Source organism: Leuciscus leuciscus (assembly GCF_965113295.1).
Source record: "Leuciscus leuciscus genome assembly, chromosome: 1".
In the NCBI taxonomy this organism is placed as follows: Eukaryota; Metazoa; Chordata; class Actinopteri; order Cypriniformes; family Leuciscidae; genus Leuciscus; species Leuciscus leuciscus.
The window spans coordinates 31,617,432-31,634,637 of record NC_138725.1 but is presented as its reverse complement, the minus strand read 5'-3'; the positions used below and the strand labels follow the sequence as shown (position 1 = coordinate 31,634,637).

At 38.1% G+C, this 17,206-nt stretch overlaps 2 protein-coding genes across 2 annotated transcripts in view; both read left to right on the top strand.

The window, feature by feature from the left end:
* Window positions 1-17,206, top strand: part of LOC309477708 (uncharacterized protein) — a 36,863-nt gene that overhangs the window by 2,877 nt on the left and 16,780 nt on the right. The window lies entirely within an intron of this gene.
* LOC309495205 (uncharacterized protein) lies at window positions 1,017-3,625 on the top strand (the record flags this gene model as incomplete). The annotated part of the gene is made up of 1 exon (XM_082164846.1): window positions 1,017-3,625. One exon carries the CDS (start codon window positions 1,017-1,019, stop codon window positions 2,343-2,345), a length of 1,329 nt encoding a protein of 442 aa, XP_082020972.1. The 3' UTR covers window positions 2,346-3,625.

Below are 17,206 nucleotides of genomic sequence, written 5' to 3'. Positions count from 1 at the left end.
AATTAAAACGTTTTAGTAAAATAAATTAGGACTGGTCCAAATACCATTTTTGAGCTTTGAAGCTTCGGTAGTAATGATCATCGAGTATTTGAAGCTTCAGAGAGAGGGTGCTGAACATATTCTTCTCTCTCATAAAGGCAGGAATATCTATGTGTCTGTATGTCCGTTTGCATTTTGATTATTTTGAGAACCGTTCATACAATCGACTTCAAAAGGGAGTGCAGTGTCGCATTTGGTGCAAATTAGATGGACACGCGAGACGCGACACGCGACACATTCAAAATTAATAAAATTTTAGTAAACTACAGAACAGTGCGAGCGGGAAGCGGCGCACCTCACGCGGGCAGGGCTTATGCTCAGAACGGACACTAGTGATATAAAACGCACAGGTCTGTTAACTTAAGCAATACTTTTAAGGTAGTCTAATATTTTTCTGACTACCAAATTACTGACACAGTAAAGGGTAGATTTAAAACAATTAAAATAAAAAATAAAGAAAAAACGAAAATTAAATAAAGAAAAACTAAATTTAAATAAAGAAAAATAATTTGTTAAATTAAAAGCGAGATTAATTTAGATTGATAATAATGGGTAAAAAGGCTAATATATTTTGTTTCTATTATTCTATTTTCCACAATGTCAAAGCAACGCAGCTTAACCCAAAACACAAGCTCAGGCATGCACTTCGGTCCAGCCCTAAAATAAATATCAATCTCAAAGTTGGTGTCAACATAGGGCAGTATTGTATATTTTAATGTAAATATCATTTTAGATAATTGTGTCATTTCTATATTTAATAGTTCTTGCTAAAGAAATTTGTGCCTATAATTGTTTTAAAAATAATAATTGGAAGATAAATGACCTCATTCATGGAAAGTTTCAAGAACCAAATAATCAATTTATAAAAAGGCATCAAATTATCATAATATTTTATAACAGTTTCTTTCTACTATTACATCAGGGCTCACTTTGAATTATTTCAATATACTGAATTTAATTTAATGATTTTTTCTTTAATGTCAGACCTGATGGAAGAAAGCGAGGAGAGTGAAGAACTGAGTGAAGTGGAGGAGGAACATCATGTCAAACCTGGAGAAAAACCTTTGAGTCGCTCAAAGACTAAACAGACATTATCAAAGAAAAGAAGAGCCAAGAAATCTTTCACCTGCACTCAGTGTGGGAAGAGTTTCACAGCCAAATGTAGTCTTGAGATTCACATGAGAATTCATACAGGCGAGAAGCCGTTCTCATGTGATCAGTGTGGGAAGAGTTTCAGTCGATCATCACACCTTGAAAGACACATGATGATCCACACTGGAGAGAAGCCGTTCACATGTGATCAATGCGGGAAAACATTTCTTCAGGCATCAAACCTGAAGACACACCTGACAGTTCATACGAAGCAGAAGCCACATTCATGTTCTGTGTGTGGAAAGAGTTTTTCACGGCTGCTATATTTACATGCACATCAGAAAACTCACACTGGTGTGAGAGAGTACATGTGCTTTGAGTGTGAGAAGACTTTTACTACAGCGCAATGTTTAAAACTGCACCAGAGGATTCACACTGGAGAAAAACCTTACAAGTGTTCATACTGTGACAAGAGATTCAGTAGTTCAGCAAATCTGAAAACACATGAGAGGATCCACACTGGAGAAAAACCTTACAAGTGTTCACACTGTGACAAGAGATTCAGTTGTTCAGCAAATCTGAAAACACATGAGAGGATCCACACTGGAGAAAAACCTTACAAGTGTTCACACTGTGACAAGAGATTCAGTTGTTCAGCAAATCTGAAAACACATGAGAGGATCCACACTGGAGAGAAGCCGTTCACGTGTGATCAGTGTGGAAAGAGTTTTGCTTCTAAAGGTGGCCTGAAACTACACATGAGGATCCACACTGGAGAGAAGCGGCATGTATGCCATCAATGTGGAAACAGTTTCACAAACAAACGTTGTCTTAAGAGACACATGATGATCCACACCGGAGAGAAGCCGTTCACATGTGATCAGTGCGGCAAAACATTTCGTAGGGCAACAGCCCTGAAGACACACCTGGCAGTTCATACGAAGGAGAAGCCACATTCATGTTCTGTGTGTGGAAAGAGTTTTTCACTGCTGCTAACTTTACATAGACATGAGAAAATTCATACTGGTGTGAGAGAGTACATGTGCTTTGAGTGTGAGAAGACTTTTATGACAGCGAGCTGTTTAAAAAAACACCAGAGGATTCACACTGGAGAAAAACCTTACAAGTGTTCACACTGTGACAAGAGATTCAGTCGCTCAGCAGATCTGAAATCACATGAGAGGATCCACAGCAGAGAGAAGCTGCACACGTGAGATCAGTGTGGAACAAGTTTCTCTTTTAAAACTCACCTGAAGATACACATGAAGATCCATGCAGTGGAGAAACCACATCACCACAGTCTGAGATCACAGTAAGTTGCTGAGCAACAAAGTCTCTTCTGTGTAAATTAGACACACATCTCCCTATAGCCAAATCTCTCCTCTCCACCTATAGCCGGTGTGTGGTGAGAACAGGACGCTTTGTTCATTGATTGATATTTAATTTGTCAGTTCAGATCAATGAAAAAAACAAAAAAACACACACATTCGCTCTCTGGCAGCAGGTGGCGCTCATGACTGAGAGTAAATGGTCGCATTTTGTGACTTTTCTTCCTGCCGGTGCGAGAGCTGCCATTTCTGCCGCATATGAGAAACATCACACGGCAAACGAAACCACGTTAAAAAACAGTTTATCAACTCGGAGCAATACAGCGGTTTACTCGTGGACCGATCTCGATCACGCAACAACATTACTACACAGCGCTGGGAGATCCATTGAGAAAGCATTTTAAAGAGGATAGTTCACCCAAAAATTTTAATAGATTTACTCACTCTCAAGTCATCCTAGGAGTATATGACATTCTTCTTTCAGACGAATACAATCAGAGTTATATTACACAATGTCCTTGCTTGAAGACTAAAACTTTACTGTTTAATGTTATTTTTTAGTATTATTTTTCTTTATTCATTTTCTTCATAATTTCATAATATTTTTTGTGAAGCCAGACTATGTTTGTGCATGTGTGCTGAGCAGGGAGCGGGTAGAGTTATATTTTGCTTAGAGGTATGCAATGTTCACTTAGCAGAGATGTTAAAATGATGATACTTCAAATGTGTACAGTTGGCTTGCTCTTTGCAAGGAGAATGAATGTTTCAACTGATGCAAATACACCACTAATGTATACACTGAAGAAATAGTTTCTTAATGTGGATAGTGGATTGTACCATGTGCATTAGGTATACATTATATCTTTAAACATAAGCAACATGTTTTGCTACCTTACAAAGAAGTTGTAAGTCTCTCTGTGATGTATATAAGCTCAATCTTACTGTGCCACCTCAGAGAAACATAAAGGCATGAGGGGGTGAGAGGAAGGAGAAACACTGAGATGACGGGTAAGGAAGGAGAAACCCAGAACCATTTACAGCTGGCATGATGGGGTGAGAAGATAGATAAATGGGCAACAGAGAAATCTGGAATGAAGACCTCCTCACCTATAGCCTTATTTTTAAATGCCTGTTTCTCTCTGTCTGACATGACACATGTTTAAATAATAAATCTCTTGGCAAAAGTAACTGGTGTAGCTTCCGTGATTCAACAATACTGGGGGGAAGCATGATTTTCAAATCTGCATTGCTCTTCCAAGCTTTATAATGGGAGTGAATTGCAATTTCTGTTTTGAAGTCCATAAAAGTGCATCTATCCATGCTAAAAGTTTTCCACACGGCTTCGGGGGGTTAAGAAACCACACACTTTACACAACCAGCAGAAAGAGAGCAGCTGGAAAAAAATATATTTTTTATTATTTTTGTGTGATTATGTTGATGTTTTGTCGTAAACAGTATTTGGTGCGTCTACGAACGTACTGTTGGCGGCCTATGACATCACCGTTCGCTGTGCTCGCGCCGTCTCTTCGGTCATTGAGTTTCAGTGTCGAGTCTTCTGAGGTGAGGAGAGCAGTTCACGGTATTTATCATATTTACACAACCATCACATACACTTTATACAGTTTGATTAAGCGACATACTTATTTCTGTATTGTTTTCATCGATCACAGCGATACTTGTGCGTCTTTTCTGGCGTCTTCAGACTGAAATACACATTTAGTGCAGCAGCAGCGAGCATGAGGAGAATATGTTGAGTTCATTCAGACCTGAGCGATTTTGTGTTCGTCTGTGTGATTGTCTCGATGTTTGGATTGAAAATATATATATATATATATATATATATATATATTTTTTTTTTTTCAAAACAACTTAAGAAATCATTTGTATTATATCTAAAATTCTGGATATTAATGCAGAATCACAGTTATTCTGTAATCAACAACATCAATCTACATCAGAAATAAGGGTCTTAATGAGTTCAGTGATCAAGTTCAAATGATGATTGTCAAAACATAACCAACACCATCAGATCACTTTTTTTCTTTGTTCATCTGACTGTTATAACTCAGATACAGCAGCCAAACAAAATTTAAAGTAAACATATAAGGGTCAAGAGCCCAACTAAAGCAAACACCCATCACCATAATGGTAACTTACAATTTGTGATTTTCTCCTTCAGTGATTCTGCTTGTTAACATCAGGTGTCTTCAATAATGCTCAATCATCACTAAATTAATCACTTAATTATCTCATTAACTTCAACACTCTTGAGTGTGGACTCATATACACTCACAGGAGTGTTAATTTAACACTGGAGTTTTTGCTGTGTACTTTGGGTTAAGGTAAAACGTTAAGTTGGAAAAAATTTACATTTTGGTTTGACATTAAATCAAAATGTATGGTTTTAACTAAATCATAAATACAATTTGAGAAAATCAAAAAAAAATAGCTGTAACAAAATTACATCAATTGTTTTAAGTTAATCCAAAGTATAATTTTTTTCAGTAATAGAGGGCGTAACACTTACTTTGAGGCATAGTGTAAACAGAAGGTATAAACTGAAAATCACAATTTTCCATTGGACCAATGTAAATATATATTTTGAATGAATTGCCCTGATGTTTCACTTTTTTTCAGTGTAGGAAGTAAGTTTAGGGGAACAAGTTAATACTGAGTTAAGGGAAAAATCTACCCAAGTGGTGACGTCGATCTGGAGACGAGACCCTGGTAGTTAGACTAGGTGAGATATCCAAGTGAGGACGTCGCCAGGAGACGAGACTCAGATATCAGGTGGGGACGTCCCAGGAGACAAGACCTTCACGCAAATTTTATTTCCTTCACGCAAACTCTGACCCAGGCGTACGCACAAAAACGGGTGAAAGGAGAAATGGCGACACCGTCGGCAGAGGGAAGAAACACGTGAAAGTGTGAAACTGTAGACCGTTGTGTAAAAGAAATTGCAATACTGCCTCTCATAAGTAACATGAAGACTTCACAAAGCAAGTCTTACAATTAACAGCCGACACGAACACCCGTTTGATCGATCTGCAGTGTAAAACAAACAAAATCAAACGAAGAAATGCAAATACATATATTGCAAATATAATGCAAATACCACATATTTGGAAAAAGAAAAGTGAAATATGTTCTGCACTAATATTGGCATGATATGCATTTCATCCTCATAACACATCTGTAGCTTGTCAGATGCAATCAAATGGATGGTAATAAAATGCCATGATGCCATCACAATGCGTAATGACGTGAGTGAAGTTACGTTTCTTGGTTTTCCTCTCTGTGTTTGCCATGATTTCGCAATCGATGAATATTAACTTGTGGGTGTTTCACAGACTATTTATGGGCAACTATGGGCGTGACATGAAGCCGCAAAAGCTGCGCTATATGTAGAATTGATTGTGATTTATTAAGGGAAAATTTTATAAATCCGAATATTTCTGTGCGTACGCACGTCCTATGTTTCATCCGTACGCCACTTCTGACGCAAATCCTACGCAAAGTTTTATAAATGAGGCCCCTGCAGTTAGTTAAAGAGGATCTGCCTGATCACATCACGCCAATACAGTGTCGCCGCCTCCTCAATGCTTGGAATGTAGAAGGTATGTCATGGTCATCTTCCTCATCATTACTGCAAAAGTACTTGACATGAAAGATTAAAAAGAAGACTTCACTGACAAGTTATAATTTTCTCACCTGTATGCTGACTCAAACTCTTACAACTTTTGCTTTTTTTGTGAAACATTAACAAATACATTGATGTGATTTTGTTCATACAATGTATGTCAATGTCATCCAACACTTCCAAGGACTTAAAGGCATCATGAGGGGGTATAATTAATGTTTTCTGATGTAATATTGTCATTTTTGAGTAAAATGCAACTTTATTCAGTATAAATCTTGACTTAAATGGTCTCATTGGCATGATTATGATTTGAAGTTTGATTACACATCCTTGATTATGTTGGATTATGAATTATCTTCATGCTGCCATTACGTCCTTTTTGGAGCCTGAGAGTTTAGGACCTTAAAGGGATTGTTCACCCAATAATGAAAATTCTGACATCATTTACTCACACTCATGTTGTTCTTTTTTTTAGTAAACTGTCCCTTCAAGCAAGGACCCTACTGACTTGCATTGTATGGATGTAAACATCACAATTACAAAAAATATGTGTTCTGCGGAAGACATTAAGTTGCATTTGAGACAACATAAGGGTAAATAATGAGAGAATCATTTTTGAGTACTTTTTATTTTTGGTAACTACTTCAGTGTTAATTGTGTGTGGATGCTGAGCTGTATCAGGTTTTTTTTTTTTTTTTTTTTGACCAAACAAGTTGTGTCAAAGTAACACCTCTAGAATCCACACAAATAGTCTTTGATACCACAATGAATGACTTTCCATCATCAAATTATAGTTCCTCATGCACACCAAGTGTCTCCAGCACAGACAGTTCCAGTACAACTGTGGACTTAAGTGTATGGCCTGAAAACTTGGAAGTTCCCTGGAATAGGATGCCTTCTAGTATTAAAACAGCCATTGCGCTGGGAAAACGCCCCACAGCTAAAGATCACAGATAAATTATAAGAATTGCTGTGGATGAGATGAGACTGACAGAGTTAAATCCATCAAAATCACAGTGCTTGATTGTCGCAAAAACGATAAACAGTATTCACAAAGCTTTGCTGATGTCCTGGTAGATGGCACAAGAATAGGGACAGGCTATGGATCTCTTTTGACTCAACTAAAAACAAGAGTGGAGCATGTTAATCGTGGCTGCTTGTTGTCAAGACGCAGGATGCAGAAAAAGACCTCAAATTCATCAGGACAAGACATTGCCCCAGGACCTGCAGACCAGTATGGTTGTGTGAGATGGCAGCCTGAGTGTCCGCAAGAAGAATCTGAGGAAAGTCTCCAAGAAAAACAAAAAGAAATGAAAGACCTCCACAGTACTGAGGGGCCAGCTGGGGTAGAGAGAGGACATCTCAGTCAGTTAATGAAGGCAACATACTACCTACAACGGAAATCCATCAATGCCTGCCCACCACCATCGATTGCTGACTTGAAAAATGACTGGCCTTATCTTTTCACGCCCAAAGAATTGTACAACCTTAAATCTCTTACAAACATAACCATTCTAGAGAAACTTGAGAAGTCTATGGAAGAAAAGGGAAAGATGATTCTTCAGTTCTTCAGACAAATGCCAGCAGGGACTAATACAGATGAGATGCAACGCATACTTATGAAGTATGATGACAGTGGAGCATCCTGTTTAATCCCATGTGTGGTCCTTCTGCTTCTGTCACACTTCAAAGAAAAACCTGAAGCACTCTTTCTTCAGACTGATGTAAGTCATATACAGTGCTTTTCTATTATAACATTTTGTTGTGGGTTATATTTTGTTCTCATACACTGTATTTAATTACATTTACAAATTTTTCCTTTTATTTTTGTTCTTGTAGATGTCAGCAACATCAGCTGATGTGGAAAAAAGTTCTACACTTCCAGACTCTCCGAGACTGATTGTCTTAGATAATGTACGTTCCAAAATCTTAATCGTTTTTCGTGTGTTTTTGAAGCTTTGATTGTGTTTACAGTGTGCAATATAACATGTGTTCATGTTTCGCGTGTAAAAAAACACAGTATTTTTCACACAATTTACTCATCTGTATACCGCTGTTTTCACTGTCCTAAGAACGGGCTGATGACTTCCTTGTTCTATGAAGTCCCTCCTTCAGAAATACGTAATGAGTTCTGATTGTGCCAGCGGTTCCTGTGTTGTGATTCGACAGCAGCTTAGCGCACGTTGCCCGGAAAGGTCACGCCTCTTACCATAACTTGGAGATGCATGCGCTCAGGGAAGGCCAAACAAAGGTGATTTGACTTGGGATGAAAATAACAGCGTCTCGACGACATGGCGACAAACACACTCTACAAACGCAACTCTTCCTCTTCTCCGTGGGAGCGCAACAAGACCACGCCCCCTTTTTGTGTATTCCTGTGGGCGGAGGTTAGTCAAAAAACGGTTCTAGTGACGTCATTAAAGAAGGAAGTAGAGGGATGTAGTCCAAACAAGCCATTCGATGTAGGCGACTTCTGTTAAATAAAAATATCTCGCTTGGCATTGAACTTTGAGCTTTATAATTTTACAGATATTATTTCCGAAGAATCCAAACCACTGATCTATATAGAATGACATTATATAGATCAGTGATCCAAACGGACTGACTGACAACAGGGCTCCTGCTCACGGCGAATACGATTGCTTTGAACCACTGTTAATCTCACAATATTATACAGATATTATTACACACTAACTAAAGTTTGAAACATGGGATCACGAAGAACGGGACCTTTAAATTACTTAATACATTTTGCCTGTTGTATTTTAGTTTACATTTTTTATAAAGTGTTTCTTATATTTATTATTTTTAGGTGAAATTCTCACTGCAACCCAGTGGATGCTGAGTATTGAGGGTCAAGTGGTTATGAATCCACACCCCAATTTTATGGCTGGATTTGCTGCTTTGTTTGCAACTTACTACAACTTTAATCTGGTGTACCAGCATGAGGCATCCTGCACACTTGAATTTGTTCAAAGGTAACAGTTTACTTAAATATAAATGTATGAATGTGTATATGTTAAAGGATTAGTTCACCCAAAAATTAAAATTCTGTCATCAATTAACTACTGACCTTCGTTCATTTTCGGAATACAAATTAAGATATTTTTAATGAAATCTGAGAGGTGTCTGAACCACACATAGGCAGCAAAATCATTGCAACTTTCAAGGTCCAGAATTGTATAATGTATAATCTTGTTCAGTAAGATCTTGTTCTCAAATGTGTTCAACTTACACAAAATGTAAAAAAGTACTTTACATTAAAACAGTTTAAATGTTTTTAGAGGGAATGTTGCCAATCACCAGCATTTGTATTGTTTATCACAAACATTTATAGAAAAAATAAATAAAAAATAATAATAAAAAAGCAGAAATGTGAGTTTTAACAGGAGATGTGAGTTAACCATAATGACATTCTGTTGATTGAGCGTAAAGGGTTAGTTCACCCAAAAATGGAAATTCCGTCATAATTTACTCACCCCCATGTTGTTCCAAACCTGTATGAGATTCTTTCTTCTGTTGAACACAAAAGAAGATATTTTGAAGAATGTTGGTAATCAAACAGTTGATGGTAGCCATTTACTTTCAATTGTCTGGTTACCAAAATTCTTTCCAGTATCATCTTTTGTGTTCAACAGAAGAAAGAAACTCATACAGGTTTGGAACAAATTGAGGGCGAGGAAACAGAATGATGACAGAATTTTCATTTTTGGATGAACTGTCCCTTTAACTTTTATTGAACCCAGAATCTTGCTTTTAAGTCTTACAAGTTATTTGTAGTTATGTTGTGACTAATTCTGAAAAGAGTTTCTGTACTTGAAAAAGTAAAATTGTTGTTACCAGTCTTGCAGTAATTTGCTTATTATTTTAATAAATATTTTTCTACAACAGCTTTGACTTCGTGTTTGTTTTTTTAAATGTTTATTTTAATGCATTTACATCAATATAATGGTAAATAACAGAGTACAGTTTACTGTTAAAATTATTCTTTTCAGCTTTTTAAATGTTAAACTATTACAGCATCTTCTTGAATTTTGTGGGTATTTACAGGATTTTATTGGCTACTTTATTGCCATCTAAATACTGTAGGCAACTTTAGTGAAATTACAAAAAAAATTGCTGTAAAATATATTTACAGGATTTTATTGGCAACTCTATTGCCAGGTAAATACTGTACTTTAGTGAAATTACAAAATATTGCTGTAAAATAAAATACAAGTTTAATTCAATATTACTGTAAAAAAAAACTACAAATTACTGTATTTCATATACAACAATCAACTGTAAATTGCTTTAGGCTATATAACACTTTCTTAATAAATTGTTTAACAATAACTTGTGGTGTTACGATGAGGCAAGGACGAAGCAGAGAGAGAATCCATACGCAAAACTAATTTAATGAAACAAACAGGAACTCCAGGGCAAACAAAGGAACACAGAACTCAGGATAGGAACACGGAAACAGCTACAACGACCGACAAACAACAACTGAAGCACAGACGTTTATATACACAGGCAAACAAGCTAAACAAGATAACAAGGGGGTGTGGTTAATCAGAAACACCTGGGGAGACTAATAAACAAGAAAAAACTACAAAGGACTACAAAACATGGCACAGGACAGGAAATAACAAAAGTCCATACAAGACAAGGGAAACATAGTACAGGAATGTGGTACCTTTCTTTATAAAAACACTTTTTAATACACTTACAATTGTGGTTTACTATGACCCATAAGTACTTCATATACCAAAAGGCATAATTCGAATTTAATTAGAATTGCATATTTCACAACATGTTTCCAACATGTTTTATTTTGTTACACGTATTGATGTTCAACAATTTAGAAACATGCATTTCGTCCCTCTGAAAAAACTTGCACGCATGCTCAGCTCATCAGCTCATTGAGTCGAACGTGTCCGAAAGAAACAGTTCTTGGTTCTGTACTGGTGACTCGAGAACCGCTGTTCGGTAGTGTGCGCATGCTCAGTATCAGCTGCTCGTGCTCATCATTTCTCTCAGCACAACATGTCTCAGTTCAGTGAACTGTTGGAGTTACTGCACTCTAAAAAGAGATGTGTTAAAAAACAACACACATCATGTGTTGATGGTATTTTGACACATGTTGTGTATATTTTTAACACACAATGTGTGTTAAAATGTAACTCTGGATAGAATAGCACTGGGTGGAGGAGAGTTTGTGTTTATGAAAAAAATGATAGGTATATTTTATATATGGAATCCCATAAAATGCTCTAAAATAAATAGAGCAATACATTCAAATAAATAATTTAAATCTTAATTCATGAAAACGTAAAGATTAACGGGTGTTTTTTTTGCAGCCAATCACATCATGCCTCTTTTTCAATGTCTTTTTCAAATCGTCGCTGCCCGATGAAACTCACGTATGTCCAAAACGGTTACTTTTCAGGAAGTGAAAAAAACACCGTAATTTCAAAAGCAGTTGAACGTAGCATTGTCATACTTGGTACGGCATCTTTAAATGTAACCATATTCTTGCCAGTGTAATGATATAATCCACATTTGACCAAAATCGAGTTTAAATGGACATACGTGCATATTTTACAGTAACGGTGGTCGATACGCGTTCTTCCGATCATTAATTAGAATGGCCAAGTCGCGTTTCATATTGACAGATGAATAGGCTACGCTCAGTTTATTAAATAGCCTACGTCTCAGTTTATTAAATGTCTCTTGCAAACTATGAAGGGACAATGAATCAACACTCATTGCTGGGCCGGCGCGTCCATATAGGCGAACTAGGCAATTGCCTAGAGCGGCACTTTTGTAAGGGCAGCAAAATGTGTGCCAACCGGGAATGAACAATTCACAAAATAGGCTAGGCTATATGATCATATAATCATACATAATCAGAGAGCCTTTTTCTTTTCGTTTTGAATTATTTCGTTTAAAGACTTTTCAAGCTTTGTGTATTTGAAGTATTTCTCATGTCTGTGTGAGGCATACACTGAGTTTCGTTAAGTTTGGATGAGATGCGCTCCAGTTAACGTGCAATGCAAGTGACCGCGCGGGCGCCTCCATGATTATATTGTCTGCTATATATTTGCTTCTTATTTATTAAATCCACTCCAGGCAATTGGTTGATGAAAAATTTATTAAAATTAAGATACAATTTATACAAAACGAAATTCACTTTAAAGAAAGGTTTTCTACAAAACCAAACTTAATGAAGTGGTCAAAATCATGTTTGACCCGTCTCAAATTGTGCATCCTATTACTCGTGCTGTTCACTTTTCATACTTTTAACAGTATAGTAGACCTACAGACTCTATTTGTACAAATTGCTGCACATTCATTTAATTCTGCATTTTGCACACACAAGTTGAAAGGCTTCAAATCAAGTTCACGGATAATTGTGCGTGCATTTATTAATCATTATGATACTAAAATCATAACAAAGTAGGCTATGCTATGTACAAAAAAATACAGCCATTTCTGTTTTTTTTCTTTAAAACAAAAAAACAAGCTGCACCCTTTTTTTTACATTTCATCTTTCATTCCGAAATAGAATAATGAATGAACGAAAAAGTACACGGACCCAACATGTAGGCTATTAGCCTTTTTACCCATTATCAATCTAAATTAATCTCGTTTTTAATTTAACTTAATTTAGTTTTTCTTTATTGAAATTTAGTTTTTCTTTATTTAAATTTCGGGTTTTTCTTTATTTAATTTTCGTTTTTTCTTTATTTAAATGTCATTTTTCTTTATTTAAATTTCGTTTTTTCTTTATTTAAATTTCATTTTTCGTTTTTTAAATTTCGTTTTTTTCTTTATTTAAATTTAGTTTTTCTTTATTTAAAATTCGTTATTCTTTATTTAAATCTACCCTTTACTGTGTCAGTAATTTATTAGTCAGGAAAATATTAGACTACCTTAAAAGTATTGCTTAAGTTAACAGACCCGTGCGTGAACATCTCCACAATAAAAAGTGACAATTACTTCGTCTAGACCATTTACCGGTAAATAACAGTTGTGAATATATTGCGAATATATAATAAACTTGAACAGTTGTCAAAAACAAACGTTTGCTGATACTTTACCTCACAGAGTTATTCGGCTATCCAATGCTGAGCTTCCAGAGACGCTTAGACCGGCGAGATGCCTCCACAGGGCGGGAGATACGCGGCGTGATTGACAGCTTTGACACCAAATGGATATACGTGAAAATCAGATGACATGATTTCACAACTTTTCATTGGTCATTTAGGTATGTGAAGCATACTGTATACGGAAATGAACCTGGACATTCTATCCGTCGAAAAATCTCAAAATCGGCAAAATGGACATACGCGGTTTTCATCGGACAGCGACGAAATGCTGTTTTCGCTTGTTATTAATAACCAGATTAACTTTATTTCTGTCAGATGTCTACAGAAGCTCTTGTTGAGAATTAACAGGTTTTGGTGTTGATGATTCATTGAATGTTTCATTTAAAGTCACCAGAATCGTGATTAGTGTCAGCTTTATTTGGGCTCTTGAACCTTGACTCTGTAATATTAGTTTTCTTTGATTGTTATAAATGTGTGTTTATTTTAACACATTTGAAACAGCAGAAATAATCATGAGAAAAATATGCTCAGATGATAATATTATCATCATGGACATATAAGTTTGTTAATCTCAGTAAGAGTTCATTATTTGAAAGATGAGTGTAATATATCAAAGAGGAATTTTAAAAAGATTAGCTTATTGCAATTAACTTAAAATTAATTTATAAATACACAGTTCGTACAAAACCTTACAGACCATGGTATCAAACACAGTCCTCAAGAATCAGCGTATGAATCTCAACAATGGTGACAAACGAAAAGCTTCATGACGCAATGCATGCTGGGTGCCACCCATAGACAGTATATAAACTGGACACAGCGACCCCATAGGTTTCAACGGAGAGAAGTGAAGCAAATTAGAAGCCCTCACTTCCTGATGGCTGAGCGTACTGCGCAGACTCAAACACAGCATTTTAGTTTGTCCATGAGAGATATCATGGCTTTTGAGCGAGCGAAGCATAACAATTGCTCAATAATTGGATGTACAAATGAACACCAAAGGGCCAATACAGAGCTGGGCTTGCTGAACGTCTGAAACTAAAGTCTGGATCACTCTCTTTGGCTCAGCTACACACCTCGGACAAGTAAGTCAACTAATGATATATAAGTGTGTTGCTTTACTGTTTATGGTTACCTAGATTGTTACACATAGAATGTGGCTGTAACATTAGCTATGCAGCTATGCAGTTTATGTGTGTGAATACACACACTGTAACGCGAGTGTTGTACACTTCTTTGTTATTTGGATAACCGTTTTCCTGTTGGTTATATGGCGCGCGCGATATCCACATTTCAAGATAGCAGAGCTTGATGTAATTGTAATAAGATAAATACAGACGTTACAGATCTCTCATGAAAAGGCAACAGTAGGTTAGCGTTAGCTACATGATAATAACTGTAAACCATCCGAATAAAGTACCGTATCCAGACATAATATTTTAAACTAACCATTCGGAAACGTCCTGCTGGAGCCGCTGAGGTGCAACTTCTTCATCCGTTGCTTCTCCATCCAGATCAGATTCTGGGTCAAACTGAAATGCTTGAAAGACTGCGTGTCTTCGTGCCATTGCTATATCCAACGTAAACATGCACGCCACGGTACCGTTGCGCAAGATGGTCAAGGCCACACCCACCCTCCACCTTGCGCCGCCTTTCTCCTCCTCATTATCATTTAAGGCTACAGACACCGAAACGGCCTGTCTGAAGGAAGCTCATTCTGGGACTGGCTTGTAGTGGCTATAATTCTGCACCGAGGCTGAATTTTTGGAAAGAGATTTCAGATACAGTACTAGGGACCACTAAGGCCTATATTAAAGCCTACAAAAAGTAGCATGTCATGGGACCTTTAATAACTTGTGGATCAGCGCTGACGCAAGACGCGAACTGTATTGAACGATTCAGTCGGATGTGGTGTACTCATAGACTGTAAAAAAAATATGGACGTAGTGTCCGTGACGTCACCCGTAGGTTTCTGAAGAGCATTTTTGAAGCCTAAAGTGGGCGGAGCCGGCCATCGCCATCTTGGCCTTGCGTCACTCCCGGATAACAGAAAATGGGCAAAGAGGCTGAGAAATCACGCCCAAATAGCTCGACGTGATCGAGTTAGCTCAGGCTGTTAACGGCTCTGGGTAATGCTATTAACAGTACCAAGTCTGCGACTGCACAGGGCCTCGCGCTAAAGTGACACTAGATGATGTAAAGCCAATTAAAAGTTCCTGTTTTTGCCCTTCGCAATAATATAATAGTTAAAAGACATGGCTACAAGTGAGACGTATCGTGATTCTGTACTATTCTGCTAGTTGAAAATGTATTATGCAGTAACTTAATATGACTCTGAGTGTGTGTGTGTGTGTGTGTGACAGTGATTTATGTGCATACATGTCAGTCACTCTTTTTTATAGTCTATGGTCCGTCAGCGCGGCATCGCTCGTCGAGTTCGGAGAGCTTATTCAGTCCATTTTAAATTCTGATTTTGGCCGCCTCTCAAATGGGTTAAACCATATATATATATATATATATATATATTGCCTATGAAGTTCAAGTAAATGCGCTAGAAAATCCGCGCTCATTCATGGATGTGCATTTATTGCATGAAAGGAGAAAGCGCCGACACCTGCATGATTTCATCTGACGGTACATAAGCATAATCCATCTGTTCCATGAGAGCAGAACGAACGAGCCTTTATTGACGTTTTTAAATTTGAAAACGTACTCGGTTACTAACGTAACCTCGGTTCTCTCTAGAAGAGGGAACGAGTTCTGCGTAAGTATCTTACGCTAGGGGAAAATCCCTTTTCCGCGAGATATTGAAGCCAAAAAATTATCCTTAATTTTGTATTATTGTAAAACGCGTTGCGGCAGCATACAGACATAGGCAAGACGGCTTGCGTGCCTATTGGCTGTTCTGCGGCAACTGCAGCAGCCTATCGAGCGAGTCCCGCCGAAACGGGCGTGGCTTAGGCCTATAAATCCAGCTCGCAGGCAGCTAATATCTGGTTTTTCATCGCCGAAGCGAACCAGAGCGTGTGCATGCACGGCAAGATACGCAGTACTCATTCCCTCTTCTAGAGAGAACCGAGGTTACGTTAATAACCGAGTACGTTCTCTTACGAGAGGTCTCTCGTACTGCGTAAGTATCTTACGCTAGGGGACCCAATGTAAAACGCTGTGCGTGCTGGGATCTGACACCAAAAACCCAAGGGCGAAAGCCCGGTGCACAATCACCAAGGGAACTCACAGGGAGTCCGGGAAGAGGGAGGGGCGGAGCCGCGCTCTTCCACATTTAGCAGCATCCCTCAGACGCAAATTACATCATACAGACAGGGCGGAGTACGGCCTGAACTGATGGAAAATTGTGGGTCTTATTCATTTGCCCATAATCATTTTATGGTCGATCAGCGAGCAGTGCTCAGCGGACACAGTATTCTGAACCGATAGCATCAGAACAGACAGTACTGGTTTATTTAGAACACAGGTCTCTCACGCGAAAGCCTGAGAATCTGCCACTGGGCCACAGAGGAAGACACATAGGCATTCAGTTAGCGCGAGTATTATCAGAGAGCGTCAATCATGCTGGCGTTTGTTTGCTGGTGTGCGTGTATTACAACAGGCTCGCTCACTGCAATATTGACATTTCCTGTCACCTGAACTTCAGAGGGGAATGAGAAATGTGTGAGAAATGGAGGTCGGCCCGGCCGCAGCGGGACTAAAAATACTCCTTTCTCCTTTCGCCAGTGACGCACGGGAACCATAGAAACGGTGTTTGGGTGCAGGCGAGCGGGTTGTACAACACGCTCGTTGGCTGCAAAATGCACATCTGCAGTCGCCTTTCAGGGAACTGACAGAGCGAAGCATTGGCGGCATAATTTATCTGCCGTTAGACCGGGATTCGAACCCCGGTCTCTCGTGCGAAAAACCTAAGATTCCACCACTGAGCCACAGGGGGGAACACAAAGGCTTTCAGATGCAGTTGGCGGAGGAGCAGTCTCGGAGAAGGATGCCAGGTGAGTCCT